The sequence below is a fragment of the Camelina sativa genome, chromosome 14 (genome assembly GCF_000633955.1).
Source record: "Camelina sativa cultivar DH55 chromosome 14, Cs, whole genome shotgun sequence".
Classification (NCBI taxonomy): domain Eukaryota; kingdom Viridiplantae; phylum Streptophyta; class Magnoliopsida; order Brassicales; family Brassicaceae; genus Camelina; species Camelina sativa.
In genome coordinates, this window is record NC_025698.1 from 28914942 (window position 1) to 28935302 (window position 20361).

General features: G+C 38.5%; 1 protein-coding gene across 1 annotated transcript; it reads right to left on the minus strand.

The window, feature by feature from the left end:
- Window positions 5023-20072, minus strand: LOC104744100. Its single transcript, XM_010465122.1, has 9 exons — window positions 20051-20072; window positions 18405-18516; window positions 17981-17993; window positions 17693-17836; window positions 17647-17653; window positions 17446-17578; window positions 17267-17352; window positions 5162-5252; window positions 5023-5074 (listed from the first exon to the last, which is right to left on the minus strand). The coding sequence occupies exons 1-9, from the start codon at window positions 20070-20072 to the stop codon at window positions 5023-5025; spliced, it is 660 nt and encodes a 219-aa protein (XP_010463424.1).

Genomic DNA, 20361 nt, shown 5'->3' on the forward strand with positions numbered 1-20361 from the left:
ATTTTATTAATTTGAGTTTAAAACTTTTGGGTTGGGAGCATATAGGATGCATGCATGTTTATTGTTTCTTAAGTTGCTTGATTGTTTTTCTTGCGGCTTAAGCCTTGTGTGTTGATTGGTTGTTGCTTGCGTGTGACGCTTGCATGTTTGTGTGTGGTATGGTTGTGCTTAATTCTTGGAGTCTTGAGTCCTAGAGTTAAGCGTTGTCCTAGCTAGATCGCGGGTTAAATTTCTCGGCTCTTCGCTAGATGATTGATCTCTGTTCCTGATGTGTGTGGAAGTCCAGTGAGCTAATCTAGAGGGATTTCATGGCAGGACGGATTCGGGTCTAGCTAGCTACTAGTATGAACCGCATGATGATGCGGCACTATGTACCCGGTTGTTCACCTTGGATGGGTGACAACGCGGAGGATTTGGGGTGTGTACGGTTGGTTGCCTTTGTGGTATCAACGCGGAAGAGTGTTGGGACAGAACAGAGGATAGATGGGCCCTAGGTTGTGATGGTGTTTCCCTAGGTTGTGATGGTGTTTTCCTTAGGTTGTGGAGTTGTTTTTCCTAGGACGTGTGTTCCCTAGGATGTGAAGTTGCCTTCCTCAGGTTGATTGTGATATCCCTGGGAGAAGTCTGGTGGTGTTAGTCATGGTGTGGATACCTGACTTGGGTGTCAAGTGTGGTCAAGTGATCTTGATGCACTGATAGCCTCTTTCCACCTTGGCAGCGATTGCAAGGTGAAGTGGCATAGAGGCCAAGATAGAGTCAAGGTCTAGATGAGTCGGGTCTTGTTTGTTCCTTGATTGATTGCTTGTGTGTTGTTTGCTGCTAAGCTTCCGCATTGTGTGCTTTGATTGTGGGGTAGTTGTGGGGGTAGTTGTGGGGTAGTTGGATGTGTTGAGATAGCATGTTATAGGGGGATAGCATGTTAGAGGGTTGCCCAACTCACTGAGTGATCTTAGATTGCTCACCCCTCTCCACAATTGTTTTTCTTGCAGGGAAAGTGTTTCTTTTAAGGGGTAGTACCGAGTTTAATGGATCGGATAAGATGTTTTTGTGCTGTGTTGCAAAGTCCTTGCTTCTTCTTGTTATTTTTAATTCTCGTATTCTTTGTTAAGTTGGATCCAACGCTTTTATTTTGTGTTGTTATTGATTTTGTAAACTTTACTCTATATATAATAAATCGTTAATTTCATACATAATTCGGACAAGTGGAGATGGTACGGATTAGTCCGGGCCAGCATAACGCCGCGTATGTACCGAGGGTTGCAAAGCCTAAGGAACGTACATAGCGGATAGATAGCTAATTCGTTGGTGGAACTTTGGTCGGATTGCTAGCAGTTGTCTTGTTGTGACGACCTCCAGAATGGCCAGCGGTTAGTCCGGCCATGTGGACGGTTATGGGGCGTTACAGCATCGGTCGATGCACTTTGTGCGTCAGTCGATGCAAATGCGAAGACGGCGCGTTTGACCTAGGATTATCGGTCGATGCCGTGTGGAGGCGTCAGTCGATGCAACTAGGGTTTTCGTGCTATATCGAGCATGCGTTGGTCGATGCAGTGTGTGTGTCGGTCGATGCAAGTGTATCTTGCATCGGTCGATACAAGCTTATGTCGGACGATGCAACCCCAGTTGGTGCCGGTCGATGTATGTTTGGTGTCAGTCGATGGAGAGTCCTGGTTTGTTATTGTTGGTTATTGATTGTTAGTTAATGGTTAGAGATGTCTCTATTGCTTGTGTGTATAGCCGAGTAGATGGGAGGATTTCCTTACTGAGTGTTTATAAAATACTCATGCCTCTCAATTTGTGTTTGTGGTGCAGGTAAAGACAAAGTGTGATCGTGGAATCAAGGCAATGAAGAGAAGGATGTTCTAGGGACTCGATTGATTGTTGTCTGGCATTGCTAGGTTGCTAGAGTTGGGTCATTAGAACATTGTTAGGATGCTGGTTCTATGTTTCATGTTGTTTGAGTATTAGATAATTGTTATGTTTTACATATTTATTATTTATTGGATATTTATTGGTTATTGTATGGTTTATTTTCCGCTGATTGGTTTGGTTGTGGTTAGGTGGCTAGTGGGTATGGGACCACTAGTTGTAGATAATTTATTACTTATTATTTATTATTTACTATAAAAAAACGGACTGATGCATAGTCGGTTTTCGTGGACGAGTCTTTAGTTAAACGCTGCGTTTTGGGTTAGGGAAAAACCCTTAACTCGAGTTTCTATATCATTAGTCGAGTTTGGCCGCTTTTGGGAGAATGGAAAGAGAGAAAAAGTGTTCTTGAGTGTTTTTGAAGATTTTGGGAGATCGGAAGTTGTTCCTGTAGAGATCTGTAGTTGGCATCATTGTAGGAGCTTCCTAGGAGCGTTGTCTTGCTTGTTTGAGGTTCAGATTAGTCTTGGCAAAGGTAAGTGCATGACCATGGCTTATCTAAGCTGGAGATTTCTCTGATCTGCTTGTTTATGTGTTGTTTGGCTTGTTAGAATGTTATTTAGGACGTTGGGAAGCTTTCTTGTGGCTTGGGATCGAGTTTTGTGTTTGTAGGAACGAAGAAAAGGCGAGAAGCTTCGGGGAAAAACGATGCTCGGCATGTGCATCCCTCGATGAACATTTGTGCGTCGGTTGATGCAAATGCGAGGTCGGCGCGTTTGACCTAGGAACATTGGTCGATGCCATGTGGAGACGTCGGTCGATGCAACTAGTGTTTTCGTGCTATGTCGAGCATGTGTCGGTCGATGCAGTGTGTGTGTCGGTCGATGCAAGCTTGTGTCGGTCATGCAACCCCAGTTGGCGCCGGTCGATGCATGTTTGGTGTCGGTCGATGCATAGTCCTGGTTTGTTATTGTTGGTTGTTGATTGTTAGTTGATGGTTAGAGATGTCTCTATTGCTTGTGTGTAAAGCCCAATAGATGGGAGAATAGTCATATTGAGTGTTTATAAAATACTCATGCATCTCAATTTGTGTTTGTGGTGCAGGTAAAGGCAAAGTGTGATCGTGGAATCAAGGCAATGAAGAGAAGAATGTTCTAGGGACTTGATTGATTGTTGTCTGGCATTGCTAGGTTGCTAGAGTTGGGTCATTAGAACATTGTTAGGATGTTTGTTCTATGTTTCAGGTTGTTTGAGTATTTAATAATTGTTATGTTTTACATATTGATTATTTATTGGATATTTATTGGTTATTGTATGGTTTATTTTCTGTTGATTGGTTTGGTTGTGGTTAGGTGGCTAGTGGATATGGGACCACTTGTTGTAGATTATTTATTATTAACAAAAAAAAAGGATCTGTTCGTTTCTGTTTGGTATTAGAGCTGAACCCAGATGAGTGTGGAGTCAAGTGGGCTCACACCATCGAGGGTGACGATCTTGGTGCGCAATGGGGCCGTTGCGATCTGTTAGTGGGGGTGAATTGTGATACCCCGGTTTCAGAGACTTGCTGTGAGGTTTAAAAGAATTGATTTGGCCACCTATGTCACCAAAGTGCACTATTCTTTTCGGTCAAGGGTCCTGAGAGAACTCCAGAGTTAAGCGTGCTTGAGCTGGAGTAGTCTCAAGATGGGTGACCTTCCGGGAAGTGACTGTCGGAACTGTGCAAGTGAGGACAAAACATAGGAAAAGATCATGTGGTGATTTGTAGGGACGGTAACAAATCTTTAAAGCTTCCCCGACGTACAAATCAGCCGTCGAATATGGATGGGCTCACGGACCTAGTGAGAGGATGTGAGGCCATGGACTGAGATTGGACATGGGACCCACTAAGAGGTGGTGGTCGGGGCGTTACATTATGGGACATAAAATTTCTAATGGGATGGATCGGGACGGGACAGGATGAGAAGGGACTGAACGAGATTTAACACCCCATAACAAAATTACTTTAACATTTTAAAAAACACGGACTGTCATTGATTATTATGGATGGATTGCAAAAAATGGTATATTTTCTAGCTGATGAAGATGATGATCATGTTTATTTTCGGTATATGTTGCGGTATCCTACATATACACCAAAATATTGACAAAACATCGTAAAAGAGTTGCCAACTAATTTTTATGAAAAAATACTATTATTATACATTTAAAATTTTCCAACCGAAAAGAGTTTATTATTTAACTGAATATATGTTTTACCAGTGTTTTTTAAGTAATTTAATTTACTAATTTATTATATATACTTTATAAATCAATAATTAAATTTTGAGAAAATTCTAGTATATGTAAACTGGAACGTGTAAATTCGCATAATGAAAAACAATATATTGAATATTTTTTTAAAAAAGGGGACATAAATTTTAGATTAAAGTATAAAATAAAAAAATATAGGTAAATAAATTTATGTATCGAGCTTTCCCATATTTGGATAAGGATTAACTATGCGACAGGTAATTAACCACTTTAGAACGGACATTTTGAGATATTTGGTGTTTTTGAAAACAATTATATAATTTATAGGATGATTTTAACTAACTAAATAAAAAAAAAATATTCAACATAGAACTCTGGTAACCCGTCTAAATTTCTTACCCAATCTCTTTTTGTAAAGATTGTCTAACAAGTAATTATTTAAAAGGAAACAAACATAAGATAAAAAAAATTCTGATGGATATGGGACGAGACGGGACGAGACAATACTAGATAAAACGATACAAGATGAGACGGGATGAGATATGATAAGAGGAGATGGGTTAGAACGTGGGGGGATAGGATGGGAGTGTGACGTGTTTCCCGTTCTAAAGTAAACACTTATAGGTTTAATTTTTTTTTAATTTACATAAAAATAACGCACATGTACTATAGCACCCGGATTAATATAATTCTTAATCATTTTATGGATTTAAAATTTATATGACAATATTTTTCTCTGTGTTGTAGCACGGATTACTACTTAGTCAACTATTGATTATGAATATCAATGATATAAAGACAAAAGCTAAAAAAATAACACACTTCATAATGGATATTAATATTGTACGTTAATTTTGTTCTCCAGATCTCTTTGGTCCGCATAGTTTAACTTTAACCATATCATCAAAGCCCAAGGGTTCTGAGCCAAACACGGATCTCATTCACTAAATGATCCCTGCACGCAGTATAACTAAAATTAAGAAAGGTGTATTAAGAAAATGGTAGTAAAAACAAAACGAAGTGAAGTAATCAATGTTTCCACCCTCCGCATTGTTTAAACAAAGTTGGAAATCCAGCCACTCGAAGGTAGTCAGCACATTTGTACCCAAACGCAGAGGGAATAACATCATCAGCTGTGACATAGAAAAATGAAAGAGTTATGATATGCTCAAATTGTAATACCCTAATGGTACTAACAGTCTTGCAGTTGTAATACTCTATGAGTCGAATCCACAGAGACTCTAGATCACACAATAGACTTATCAATCTTTTGATTATGCTAAATCAAAATATTAAATTAAAAACAATGTAGAAACAGAATTAAAAAGAGTGTTGTAAATTCAAAGGATCAAAGAGCTAGGCATAGGGAGTTTCTCAGGAAATTATAGAATATCAAATCAATATATTAATAGGATTCAAGCAATTAAGATCAGATCTAGAACTCTAAAATCTTAGTAAAATAAATCAGTTCTCACTGCAAATTTTATCTAAATTTAAAACCAGAAAATCCAAATATCTTTGTAAAATTCAAGGTTAAAAATCAGCTTTAAAAACAAGTTTAGATTGTTCACTAAATTATTAAATCAAACCTCTTTGCAGGAAATAATTTTGCTCATCAAAAGGTTTTATCAGGAAAATCAGTTATACCCTCATATCAATTTATTTTGCTAAGATATTAATTCTAGGTGATCAATCAAGAATCAATATGAAGAACAACCTAAGATGAAGATCACACAAGATAATAAATCCTAAAAACAACAGATCTAATAAACCATAAAAACCCTATGAAAAATCCTAAACCTAACAAGCAAACTACTCAAACATGTTTAATGAAGAACAAAACATCATATTCTGAATAATAAGCGATTTAAATTAAGAAGTAAGAAGGGAGTTTAAGAATCTTCTCTCTACAGATGAAATCATATATGTCTCTCCCAAAGCTCTCAATATCTCTTCTCTCAATAAGGTTGCAGGATAAAACTCTCTAGAGAAAAACTTAGGTCCTAATAATGACGATAAAAAAATCCTAAATATATTCTAAAACATGTCTTGGGCCTTAATTGCAAATAAAGAAAACTTGAGCAAATTTTGTAAATCTTCTAAAACTTGTGGAGAAAACTTACGACTAGGCTTTTGGGTACTGCATCGATCGATGCATAGGTAGCATCGATCAATGCATAGTCTTCAACTCGTCTCCGATCAGCCTTAATGCTTTGATTATGCTCCAAATCACCATTTTTAGCTCATTTGCGTTCCATCCGTGCCAATGAGTACTTAAACCTATAAAAACTCAAAAACAACCTAGAAAACAAATCAAAAGACTCAAAAAGCACACTTATAACATGGTTAAAAACCACAAAAACCATGATATATCAACTCTCCAGACTTAGCCTTTGTTTGCCCTCAAGCAAAACAGAAACTTAGACCTGTGAAAGAGGTTTGGAAACATGAATTCACTCAACTGCAGGTAGCTGTTTTTCGCACTCTTCATCGTCTTGATCTCCAGAACTTAGTTCATATACTTTGTCAATTGAGAAGCATCAACATTCCTTACTCAAATCCTACAATCCTTAGGAATCTCTAATCTCACCATTGTCATCTCATTACATAAATTAAAACAAATACAGGTGAGTTCTTACCTTGGTGTATTGATCAGTGGCATATGGACTCTCTTCAGGCCAAGACATTCTTCATACATCTCCTTTCCTCCCCCTTTTCTCACTTCCAAAGGATTGATTTTTTATTTTTTTGATAATCAAAGATGTAAGCGAATACCGGGGTCATTGGTAATTTACCTACCCCTCGCTTCCAAGCTTTGTGTGATCATTTGACTCAAGAATAGAATAATGAGGTCACAGGTAATTTACCTACCTCTCTAAACCGATCAAAATCATCTCATGTTTTTTTTTTTCAATTTCTTTTTTTTTAAGTACCGAAGGGAAAAGAGAGGGGAGACATACTTTGAAAAATTGCACTGTCATGTATGGCCGGAAAAAGAAATCTAGTCCACCGATCTCAAACCCCAAACCAAGAGATTTAAGTCCGGTTAAAATCCTGATAAAAGTTGAGACAACGTTAGTTAAACCAGATATCCTTTGGATAAGGGCTTTCAGGATTGTTGATACAGCTCATAGTCTTTTCTAAACTTCAGTTCTGAGATCAAGCATAATCAAGATTCATAAAAGTGTTAGCCAAAGAACAGAAACCATTAGTTAGATATCCTAATTCCAAAAAGAAAATTTGAAAAATTTGACTCAAAAATATGGTTTTGACAGACACAACTCACACTCAAGAAAGAAAACGTAGTTAGTACTAATCTCCCTCAGACTTAAACAACATTGTCCCCAGTGTTATCAAGCCTAAGATTGATCAAGAAAGAAAAATCAAATTGAAAAAGTAGTGAAATAATGAACCAAATACGTGTTACCAATTTGTTAGCCGTTGTGTCGACCGATGCAAATATTGCATCGATTGATGCAACATCGTCCATCTCCGACTCTGATTCCTTCTTAGTTGTGTGTTTCTCATGAAAGTCAGATCTGTTAAGAATCACTCAAAAACAACATTAAATGCAACATGATAGATAATGGTTCATAACGCAATACAAGTTCAATCTGAAACAAATGACAAACTGACTCAAGGAAAAATAAAAAAATGACTTAAAGTGAAAGAGAAAAAGGATAAAAGAAACCGTAAATAGAAATAAGATCAGTCCTCAGGATCACCATCACCATCAGCAAGATCTGCATCACTACCGCTCGCTCCACCAAGGGGAGGATAACGTGATTTGCGCCTAGTGGGACGGACGCAGCCACACCGAGACAATCGAGCAATCGCGTTCCAGATGGCACGCATGGTGGATGTCTAGTACTCCTGGTAGGCTCCCTGACTCATAATAGCAGAAGGCTGTGGTGGCTCAGGGAAATCGAACGATGTAGTGCCGGAGGAGGAACCGAACTCAAAACCCCCAGCAGGGTGATCATCAGCAAAACCGGCAACAGGTGGCTCAGCAGGTGCGGCAGCTCTATGGCGACGGGAAGGTGATGGTATAACAAAATCAGATGCAGGAGGAAGAAAACGCAACTGCTCTGCATCCTCTCCGATAGTGGTGAGGTCTGGTCGTGGCAATCTGATCAGATGAGTACCAGTAGAATCCTTAAAATGCCATAGCATCTCCCTCTTCATCCAAGTGGAGTTCCTCAAATGCTCCTCATCAATAACGCACCTCTCAGTACAAACGGAAACAGAATCAGTAGAAATACGCTGTCGCTGGAAAATAGGAGTAAAAGGCTTGACCTTCAAAGAGATCAAATGAGAAGCAAACATTGCACCATAGTTAACCCTCTCAGGGTCAACCCATCTATCATCCTCAGCAATCAAATCATAAATCCCATATGCCATCATTTCCAGCTCACTCACTCTCATCTTCCTAGGCTCCATCTTACACAAAATAGTGTTGGTTATGGCTCTAAAAATGTACCTGATCACTGGATGCCTCACATCAGTCATAGTGGAACTTCGGGAATCATAATCGCCAGTACCAAAGTAGGATCAGAGATGCGAGACATCTACAAACTCTCCTGGAAGTGAAACTCCCTCTAGCTCTCTACTAAAACCGTAAATGGCACAAAGATAGCATAAAGAAATCTCATATTGAACTCCTCTAATGAAGAAATACAGCCTTCCTTCACTAGCTTTCGGGACCTGCTCGTTCTGGAAGAGAAGGCGGACTGAAGCCATGAATTGTCGGACCAGCTCTGGAAATAAGTCATAGTGGTGAGTGCACATAGTCCCCAATCCAATCTTCTCCAGAAGTCTCAGTACCTCATCATGAATCCCCAGCCTCTGCATAGTAACATGATCAACGAACCGAGTTGGCTTGATCTCAACCTTCAGCCAAGCATTGTAGAACATAGTCTCATACTCTCCCCAAGTATCAAGAAGCGGTCGGTTGATGTATTCAAGCTTCTTAACCTCTTCAGTTGGACGTCCAGGCCAAACATGCTGTGGTGGAATCCGTAGTCCTTTTCTTCTTGGCCATGGATCATGACATGTGGCTTGAAAAGGTGCACCAGGAGCTGGAAGTGATCAGATTGGCCTCAGTGGAACCGGAGGAGGGGTCGCCGGCAGTGGAGAGTCGCGGAGGCGCGGCGGAAGTGGAGGGCCAAAGTCTCTTCGATCAACTGCGGGTTTTCATTGCTCTGAATCTGAAAGCGGATGTGAGGATCGAGTAGAGGAGAGAAAATCAAGCAGATAGAGCCTTGAATCGTCGGATTTTGATGGAGAATTGACTGAGTTATGATCGATTTAATTCTCTGTACTTCGTGAGTTCGAGTTCTGAGGAAAAGAGGCGAAGAAGACGAAGTCGGGTTTCTTTAATCGCGACTCTAGTTTAACTTGCATCGATCGATGTTGAGGTTGCATCGGTCGATGCAAGTGTTGGGTCGATGCAACTGGGCTTTGGTCCGGCCTACCAACAGTTGTATTCTCCATACCCACCAGCCCGTTTACTCTCGGATCCAGTAACAGCATCGAGCAATGCATCGACCGATGCACCAGCTGTGTCGGTCGATGCACTGCCACTTATGTTTTATATATTTTTTTACGATTTCTGCATCACTTAAACTCAAAACTCAAAATCAATATGTAGTAAATCCTAAAAATAAAAATAAAAATAGTTAAATCATACCAGTGGGTTGCCTCCCACTCAGCGCTTGTTTTAAGTCATTAGCTTGACTTGGCAGAGGATTAGGCAGAAGGTGCATCATCCAAACGCACAATGTGTCCGTCTGGTATCCCAGCATTAGCCCAATATTGTTTCACCCTCTGTCCATTGACAGTAAACTTCTCTCCCTTGGAGTTCAGCAGCACAATAGCTCCATAAGGGCAGACTTCTTGGATAGTGAATGGCCCGGACCAGCGAGAACAAAGCTTACCTGGAAACAGCTTCCAGCGAGAGTTGTACAGAAGTACCTGATCATTAGGCTCAAAATTTCTGGAGATGATCATCTTATCATGATAAGCCTTGGTTCTCTCCTTGTATAGCTTAGAGTTCTCAAATGCATTATGTCTAAACTCATCCAACTCATTCAGCTGAACCAACCTTCTCTCTGAAGCTGTCTTGGCATCAAAATTCAGCCATTTAACAACCCATGCTGCCTTGTGCTCTAATTCCACCGGAAGATGACATGCTTTCCCATAAAGCAGATAAAAAGGTGTAGTGCCAAGTGGTGTCTTATATGCAGTCCGATATGCCCAAAGTGCATCATCTAACTTCGCTGCCCAATCCTTTCTAGTAACCCCCACTGTCTTCTCAAGGATTTCTTTGATTTGGCGGTTAGAAACCTCAACTTGACCACTAGTCTGGGGATGATATGGGGTGGCTACTCTATGTTGAACTCAATACTTCTTCAACAACTTCTCAAACACGTTATTGATAAAGTGATTACCTTCATCACTGATAACAATCTGAGGCACTCCGAACCGTAGAAAGATAATGGTCTTAAACAGCTTAAGAACCACAACAGAATCATTCTTGGGACTTGCAATAGTTTCCACCCACTTGGAGACATATTCAACAGTTATAAGGATGTACATGTTCTTGTAAGAAGAAGGGAATGGTCCCATAAAATCAATGCCCCAACAATCAAACACTTTAACCTCAAGAATGAAGTTTTGTGGCATCTCATGCCGTTTATTGATTTGACCCTTCCGCTGATAGGCATCACATCTTGAGACAAACTCATGAGCGTCTTTGAACATCGTTGGCCACCAAAAGCCTGCTTGGAGAACTTTGGAAACCGTCTTGAATGTAGCAAAATGTCCGGCATAGTCGGATCCATGACAATGAAACAAAACGTCAGGTACCTCAGTTTCTGCTAAACATCTTCTGTAAACTCCATCACAGCAATGCTTATACAAATAAGGTTCATCCTAATAGTATCTCCTAAGATCACTCAAGAACTTCTTCTTTGCATACCCTGTAAACTTCTCTGGTCCTACCTCAGCAGCAAGGTAATTCGCAATATCAGCATACCACAGTTGATCAGAAGTAGTTAGAGCAGCCATGTCGTCGTCAAACTCATAACCCGATGATTCCAAATACGTGCGTCGATCGATGCATGGTACTGTGTCGGTCGATGCATTCGCCAAATCTTGTTCGCATCGAGATGTTGCATCGATCGATACACCAGCTGTGTCGGTTGATGCACTGCCACGGGTCTGCAAAACTTCCCGAGACAATGTAGCTTGAGAACCAATATCAACAAAGTAGACATTCTCCTCTGGCAGTGAATCATGAATTGGAACATCATCTTCTATCTTGATCCTTGATAAATGATCAGCTACTTTATTCTCTATCCCTTTCTTGTCCTTAACCTCAATGTCAAATTCTTGAAGAAGAAGAATCCATCTTAGTAACCTTGGATTAGCATCCTTCTTCTGCATCAAGTATTTGAGTGCAGCATGATCTGTATGAACTATGACCTTCAATCCAACCAAGTAAAAACGAAACTTCTCAAAAGCAAACACTACTGCTAACAGCTCCTTCTCTGTTGTTGCATAATTCCTTTGAGCATCATCAAGTGTTCTACTAGCATAGTAAATAACATGAAGTTTCTTATCCTTCCTCTTTCCTAGCACTGCTCCTACTGCAAAATCACTGGCACGACACATTACCTCAAAAGGCAAATCCCAATCTGGTGGTTGAACAATTGGAGCACTCACAAGCTCTTGCTTAATCCGTTCAAAAGCTAAACGGCATTCATCAGTAAACTCAAACTTGACATCCTTGCATAGTAGAGCTGAAAGTGGTCTAGCTATCTTACTGAAATCCTTGATGAAGCGTCTGTAGAACCCGACATGTCCAAGAAAACTCTTTACCAACTTCACATTATCTGGTGGTTGAAGACCTGTCATCACTTCTATCTTAGCGCGGTCAACTTCAATACCAGCTTCTGAAACCCTGTGACAAAGCACTATACCATCTCTAAACCATAAAATGACACTTCTCCCAATTAAGAACTAAGTGCTTTTCTTCACATCTAGCTAGCACTTTGCAGAGATTATCCAAACAGCTCTTGAATGAAGACCCATATACAGAAAAATCATCCATGAAAACCTCCATGTAATCTTCAATCATGTCTGTGAAGATGGACATCATACATCTCTAAAATGTCGCAGGAGCATTACAGAGACCAAAAGGCATTCTGCGGTATGCAAAAGTACCATATGGACAAATGAAAGTCGTCTTCTCTTGGTCATCGGGATGAATCGGAATCTGGGAAAACCCGGAGTAACCATCCAAAAAGCAGTAGTATGGATGGTTAGCTAACCTCTCAAGCATCTGATCAATGAAGGGCAGCGGGAAGTGATCTTTCCTTGTTTTGGCATTCAGCTTTCTGTAATCAATGCACATCCGGTGTTCGGTGATTGTCCGTGTCGGAATCAGCTCATTCTTGTCATTCTTCACCACTGTAACTTCACCTTTTTTAGGAACAACATGAACTGGACTAACCCATTTTCTATGAGAAATTGGGTAGATAATCCCGGCATTCAGCAATTTCATGATCTCCTTTTTGACAACATCTTGCAAATTCGGATTTAGCCTCCTCTGATGCTCAATAGATGTTTTAGCTCCTTCCCCAAGATGAATCCTATGCATGCACAAGTCCGGAGAAATCCCTGCAATATCATCAAGAGAATAGTCAAGAGCTTTGCGAAACTTGCGCAGCTTGCTTAGCAATAAAGTGAGCTCTACATTGTTCAAGGAAGCATTAACAATAACAGGAAAAGAAGAATTCTCACCTAGAAATGCATATCTTAACCCTGCAAGAAGTGGCTTAAGATCTAGCTTTGGAGCTTTCTCAAGGCTCCAATCTGATAGTTTCTCAGCTTGTGAAGAAGTACCAACCAATTCCTCTTGTGCAACCAACTTCTTCACTTGCTCATTAGCATCTAGTAACTTGACATACCCAGCAGCAATGTCATCTAAATGCTCAGCTTCTTCAGTAAAAGCAACCAATGCTCTCTCAAGAGGATCTTCAGGATGCAGCTCCTTGAAAATCTCTTCAGCAAGATTAGACAATGTATCCACATAAAAAGTTTGACCATCTATTGTTGGCCTCTTAACCAGCTTATCCATGTCAAAACGCATCTGCAAATCTCCAACACTAAAACCAATATGTCCTTCTTGACATCAATAATGGCTCCAACAGTAGCTAAGAATGATCTTCTCAACATTAAAGGATCCTTAGGCTCTTCTTCATACTTCAAGACCACAAAATCAGTAGGTATCAAACAATTACCAATCTTAATTGGAACATCTTCAAGAATACCGTCAGGAATACGAACTGATCTGTCAGCAAGGATAAGAGTAATCTTGGTGGGTTGGAAATCTGTCATCCCAAGGTTGAGTGCTACTGATCTAGGCATTAAGTTGACACTGGAACCAAGATCACACAAAGATCTAGCAAACCTTTCACTGAAGATTGTACAATAAAGAACAAAACTACCCTGATCAGGAAGCTTTTCTTGGATCTTGTTCTGAATGATGGCACTAACTTGGGCTGAAATCATCATTACTCCCTGCTCAGCATTCAAATCCTTAGTCACCATCCGCTTGACATATCTCCTAAGCATTGGAGAAGTTCTAACCGCATCAATCAATGGCAGCTCAACAATAAGTTTATCCATCATAGCCTTACACTTAGCATCATCAAGCTCTTGTTTAGACTTCCTTGGGTTCTTGGGAAAAGGCACCTTAGGCTTGTACACTCTCTCAGCAACTGGAATCGGAGCTTTCGTAACTTATGTCTCGGTCTGGACATTGCATCGGTCGTTGCTTGTGTTGCACCGGTCGATGCTGTCTCGCAAAGGCAATTCTTCTACGTCCTCTGAGGGTTGCGTCGGTCGATGCTTTGCAGCTGCATCAGTCGACGCAGGTTCCGGATCCTCAAACTCATCATCCTCATCGATTAGTTCCTAAAATTCTTGAGCTCTCTGCTTCTTCTCAGCTTCAGACTGTAATTGCTTACCACTCCTTAAGGTCACAGCATTGCAAGAGTGCTTCGGATTTGATTCAGTTCTTCCTGGTAAGAATCCTTCTTGCCTTTTCACAGCTCCAGCAGTTTGTGCAACTTGGTTCTCCAGCTTCTTAACTTGGACATTCAATGAATCAAATTTGCCAGTAAGCTCAGTATAGACATTGTCAATCTTCCCATTGAATGTCACTGTTAACTGCTCTAGTCCTTGAAGAATCTGCTCAAGCATTGCCTCTATCGTACTTTCAGTTGTCTTAGGAGGAGGAGATTGGTAAGAGGAGTTGCCATAGGTTTTGGTGTAACCATTGCTCTGCTGCTGTTTCTGATAATCTTGCTTAGGAATGAAGCCTGTAGAATTAGACTGATAGTTGTTGCGCTGGTTGTTTCCACTGAAAGACATGTTGCCTTGCTGATTTTAAAACCTTTGGCCTTGATTCCCATACACAAAGTTGACATCTTCTTCTACATTCTGCGGCTCTGGCTCAAAAATCTCAACATCTTCAGCAAAATTGACTGACTTCTTTCCAACAAGAAGGTTATGCACTGTAACCAATTTGGCATTCACTGTAGCAAACTGATTTGAACCATACCCTTCATGTGCTCTTTTGCGCTCTAAGTCTGCATTCTTAGTACTGTTGCTCGATGCTAGCCTCTCTATCAACTTTTCAGCCTCATTTGGGTACCTTGTCTTGAAGTTCCCATCACTAGCAGCATCCAAAGCCATCTGATACCTCCAGTCAATCCCGCTGAAGAAGATACTAATCCACTGAACCTCTGAGAACCTATGATGCGGACAGTTTCTCTGATATGTCTTGAACCTCACCCAAGCAGCTTTGTAAGATTCAGCAGGTCCTTGTCTAAAGGTGGAGAGCTTAATCCTCAGCTCATCAGACATCGCATCATCATAGAAGTAGTTCAAGAATGCCACCTTGATGTCATGCCAGGTTGTCAGAGATCCCGGTTTGAGTTTTCTTAGCCAATGAGAACCTTCCCCAGCAAGAGAGTAGGGGAAGAGCTTGCAATAGAGATAGTCCTCTGTGACTCCATTAGCCTTGATGCTGGTGACTATATCCTCAAAGTGCTCAATATGGTCTAGAGGCTTCTCATGCGGCAAGTTCTGGAATGGCATTTGTTCAACAAGAGCGAAGTAGGCAGGCTTCAGCTCAAAATCATTCCTCGGAAAGGGAGGAGGGACAATTGTCGAGCGGTTCTCATAGAACAAATCTGGTATGTTAAAGTCCGCAAGAGTTTTGACAAGCTCTCCATTGTCGTCCTGTCGCCTCTGAACATTTTCCGCATCGGCTCTGGCATTGCATCGATCGACGCCATCGTTGCATCGGTCGATGCCTTCCTGGTTGCATCGGTCGATGCCTTCCTGGTTGCGTCGCTCGACGCAACGTGCATTCTCATCCGCAATGACGAGTTCTTCCTGAATGACCCGTCCTTCATCATCAAGTTTTTGGCCTTGTTCGTTCCACACATGACCCTCTTGATCTCTCAAAACTCCAGCCTCATCTGGTCTCAATATGATTGGGTTGACCATCTTTGTTGATTTGGCTGCTTTCTTGTTGTCACGCTCTAGTCTTCCTAACTCTTGGTTTGTAAGATTCAAGGTAGGACCTGTTTGATTTTTCCTGGTGTGCGGCTTAGGCATATACCTGAAACACACAAGAGAAAAGAAACAAAAGCGTGTGAGTAAAACAGATAAATAAAAATCTAGACAAAATCAAAGACTTTGGTCTAATGGTGAATCAAAAGAGTCCCCGGCAACGGCGCCAAAATTTGATATGCTCAAATTGTAATACCCTAATGGTACTAACAGCCTTGCAGTTGTAATACTCTAGGGGTCGAATCCACAGAGACTCTAGATCACACAATAGACTTATCAATCTTTTAATTATGCTAAATCAAAATATTAAATTAAAAACAATGTAGAAACAGAATTAAAAAGAGTGTTGTAAATTCAAAGGATCAAAGAGCTAGGCATAGGGAGTTTCTCAGGAAATTATGGAATATCAAATCAATAAATTAATAGGATTCAAGCAATTAAGATCAGATCTAGAACTCTAAACTCTTGGTAAATAAATTAGTTCTCATTGCAAATATTATCTAAATTTAAAACCAGAAAATCCAAATCTCTTTATAAAATTCAAGGTTAAAAATCAGTTTTATAAACAAGTTTACATTGTTCACAAAATTATTAAATCAAATCTCTTTGCAGAAAATAATTTAATAATTTATAAACAAGAGATTTGATTTAATAATTTTGCTCATCAAAAGGTTTTATCAGGAAAATCAATTATACTCTCATATCAATTTATTTTCCTAAGATATTAATTATAGGTGATCAATCAAGAATCAATATGAAGAACAACCTAAGATGAAGATCACACAAGATGATAAATCCTAAAAACAACAGATCTAATAAACCATAAAAACCCTATGAAAACCCTAAACCTAACAAGCAAACTACTTAGACATGTTTAATGAAGAAAAAAACATCTTTTCTGAATAATAAGCGATTTAAATTAAGAAGTAACAAGGGAGTTTAAGAATCTTCTCTCTACAGATGAAATTAGATCTATCTCTCCCAAAGCTCTCAATATCTCTTCTCTCCCAAAGCTCTCAATATCTCTTCTCTCAATAAGGTTGCAGAATAAAACTCTCTAGAGAAAAACTTAGGTCCTAATAATGACGATAAAAAATCCTAAATATACTCTAAAACACGCCTTGGGCCTTCATTGCAAATAAGGAAAACTTGAGCAAATTTTGTAAATCTTCTAAAGCTTGTAGAGAAAACTTCCGACTAGGCTTTTGGGCACTGCATCGATCGATGCATAGGTAGCATCGTTCAATGCGTAGTCTTCAACTCGTCTCCGATCAGCCTTAATGCTTTGATTATGCTCCAAATCACCATTTTTAGCTCATTTGCGTTCCATTCGTGCCAATGAGTACCTAAACCTATAAAATCTCAAAAACAACCTAGAAAACAAATCAAAAGACTCGGTTAAAAACCACAAAAACCATGATATATCAAGTTAATATTAGCATGATCTTGCGTTTCTTATATAACATTATTGTAGATATATATAACTTGTTTCACATACAAGTTCTATGCATAAGTAAGATTCGTGATGATGCGGCACGATTTGCAGTCCCAAAATTAGTATTACTCATATTGTATTCTAAGTTCCTGCAAGATTGGGTTTCGCCCTTATTAAAATTTGAAGTATTTTAAATTTAATTTGTTTGGTGGAAAAACAATATAAGAGCTTAATAAGGCTACCTCCAGCCAGGAAGCCACCCATTGATCCCTATAACAATTTGTGGGCTTATGGGAACCCATCCAAAGGCATAACAACTCGTATAATAGAGAGCTTGTGCTGCACCCATGCCGATTCCTCCTACTCCTTTCATAACTACCAAAACCAACATTAACATATAATTAATCAATCATATATACATGTAATGGACACAACATATATACTCTTTAACTGTGCATGCTAATTAAATCCAGCTAATTTCAAAATAACATTATCGGGTTCGGAAGATAAAATTTCGGTAATATATGAGTTTACTTCATTTAAAGATTCAAAATCATCTCGCATGTTCTCAAGTTCATTGCATGGCAAAATCATACATTTGGATGCCTCAAATTTTGCAGAGCCGGAAGTAAGCTGCATATATAATAGACATATTTATAGTGAGAATAAAGTACATTTATTTTACAAATATATATATATATATATATGTAATATAAAGTTTTAGTGAAACAAACTGTATATCATTTTTTCGCTCCAAAAACATTTAAATGCATACACAAATAAAATAGAGCTGTTAAAATTAGTTTTTGCGGATCATGACAAAATTCTACTTTTGACTAAATAAAGACCTTAGACCATTTCCCCGATTCCATTAGACATATCAAGGAGAGTGTTTTAATCTATACTTAAAATATATATATATATATATATATATATATTATTGTCAGATAAATTTTTGGGAGAATGTGAGACACTATATGTAAAGTGTTTTTATTAAGAAATTTTCATTGAGCATGTTATTGTTTTTAAAACACTAATAATAGAATAATACTATTTTATAATTAAATTTATGTTAAGACATGCAAAACAAATTATCCAATGGAGATGGTCTTAGGACCCAAAAAAAAAGAGTTAAAAGTTGAATGTACTTTGTAATTATATTTATAAATAAGACGATAGTAATAGTATGCGAGAATGTTACCAGTAGCCTGTGAACCGGACGTCGTGTAGCCAGACAATAGTGGCTTTATGAACGCCTGAGGGTCGAACAGAGTAAGTTTGTCCAAATTTTTTGTCACTTACGTTTCCACTACCTGTATGTATAGTGTTATATATACACAAATTCACTCATGAGTTCTACTCATATAGACCATATGAGAATAAATTGTCAAATAATTTGATAACTATGGAAGAAACATGAATAATGTCAACAAGGTAAAAAACAAACCAGAAGCCAATGTTTCCTTTTGTTTTGAACCAGAACCAGAAGCAAATGTTTTCTTTTTTCTTGAACCAGAACCAGAAGCAAATGTTTTCTTTTTTCTTGAACCAGAACCAGAAGCAAATGTTTTCTTTTTTCTTGAACCAGAACCAGAAGCAAATGTTTTCTTTTTTCTTGAACCAGAACCAGAAGCCATGTTTCGATGAGAAGAAGTTGCATTAGAGATGAAAGATATAAGAGAAGGGAAGGGAAGAACATTGTGTTTTTATAAAAGAAATGAGTGTTTTTTTTTTCTTCTTTTAAATCAAGAAAGGAGCCTTACAAAAGAAAAATCTTAATATTAAAAGTTGACAAAATCACACCTTTAAAAAAATTTAGATGGATGGCAAAAGTCCTACACAATTTATTTCATAACAAAGTTTCTCTAGAGGCATAATCTATTTAAAGTAGTTAACAATATTTTTTTTTACTTACTATTTGTTTGATTGGTCTACAATATCAAATTAAAGTGTAAAAAACCACAAAAACATATCTGGGTGGAACACAATTCAATAATATATAGATCACCATATGAATAAAAGACAAGAAAACTTCTTTTAGGTAAATTGACATCTCATCAAAGTTGTTGTTAAGGTACTTTTATAATTTAGATATTATAAAGTAATCAGTTTTTTTTTTTTTTGGTCAAAATCAGTTTTGTTTAAATGTAGTTAATATAATATTTATAATATTCATATTTATTATTGATTATATATGAACAAAAAGGAGAAATTAAAAAAATAAATGTAGTATATTGTATAATAGTTTTGTTCTCCAATTCCTTTTTCTACGCAGTGGTAATGAGCATTATTGACCCTAGAGTTGGAGTTTTATTGTAAGCCATAAGCGAACTTCATCGATTACTTGGGGAAGGATTAGATGATGATTCCTGCACAATGCATAATCCCAAAATTAGATTGAGAAAAATAAGGTCAAGTAGTGATCAAATCAAATAACAAATTGAAGTTAATTTCATGTTTAGACCCTTCGTTTGGTGTAAACGTAATTGGAAATCCATCCATGCGAAGAGTGTCACCACATTTGTATCCAAATGGGAAGGGAACTACAATATTAGCTGTGAAAGACACAGAAAAAAAAAAGGATAATTAAGAAGAATCAGCATCTTCTCGCGATTGATATCTAAATCGTAATGTAGATATGTGCGTCGATGACAATATACACATATCGTTTCCTTGTGTAAATAAGATTGGTAATGATGGAGCAAAACTTGGGGACCCATAATCAAATGTCATATTGTGCATTAAGTTTCTGCAAGATTGATTTAGGTTTATTCCACGTCTAAAAGGTGGGTAACTTAAGTTTTCTTAAAAATAGAATATTGACATTATGGTTTAAAGCGAGCCTACCTCCAAGCAGGAAGCCAGCCATTGATTCCTACAGAAGATCTTAGGTTTATGTTTTTCCTTCCTGTGATATAAGAAGTCTCATAGTAGAGAGTTATTGCTGCACCCAAGCCAATACTTCCTAGCCCTTTCATGACTATCAAAACCAATTGGATTAATTGATTTGATATAAAAATTGATAAATATGTGAATTTCATTGAACTAATAGTTTGAGGAACTTATAAAAGCTGGATACAGAGGTTACTTCTTGCCAAAAAAAACTAAAAACAAGGAAGGAACCAAAAGAGAGAGATAATATGTCTAAACGTACTTTA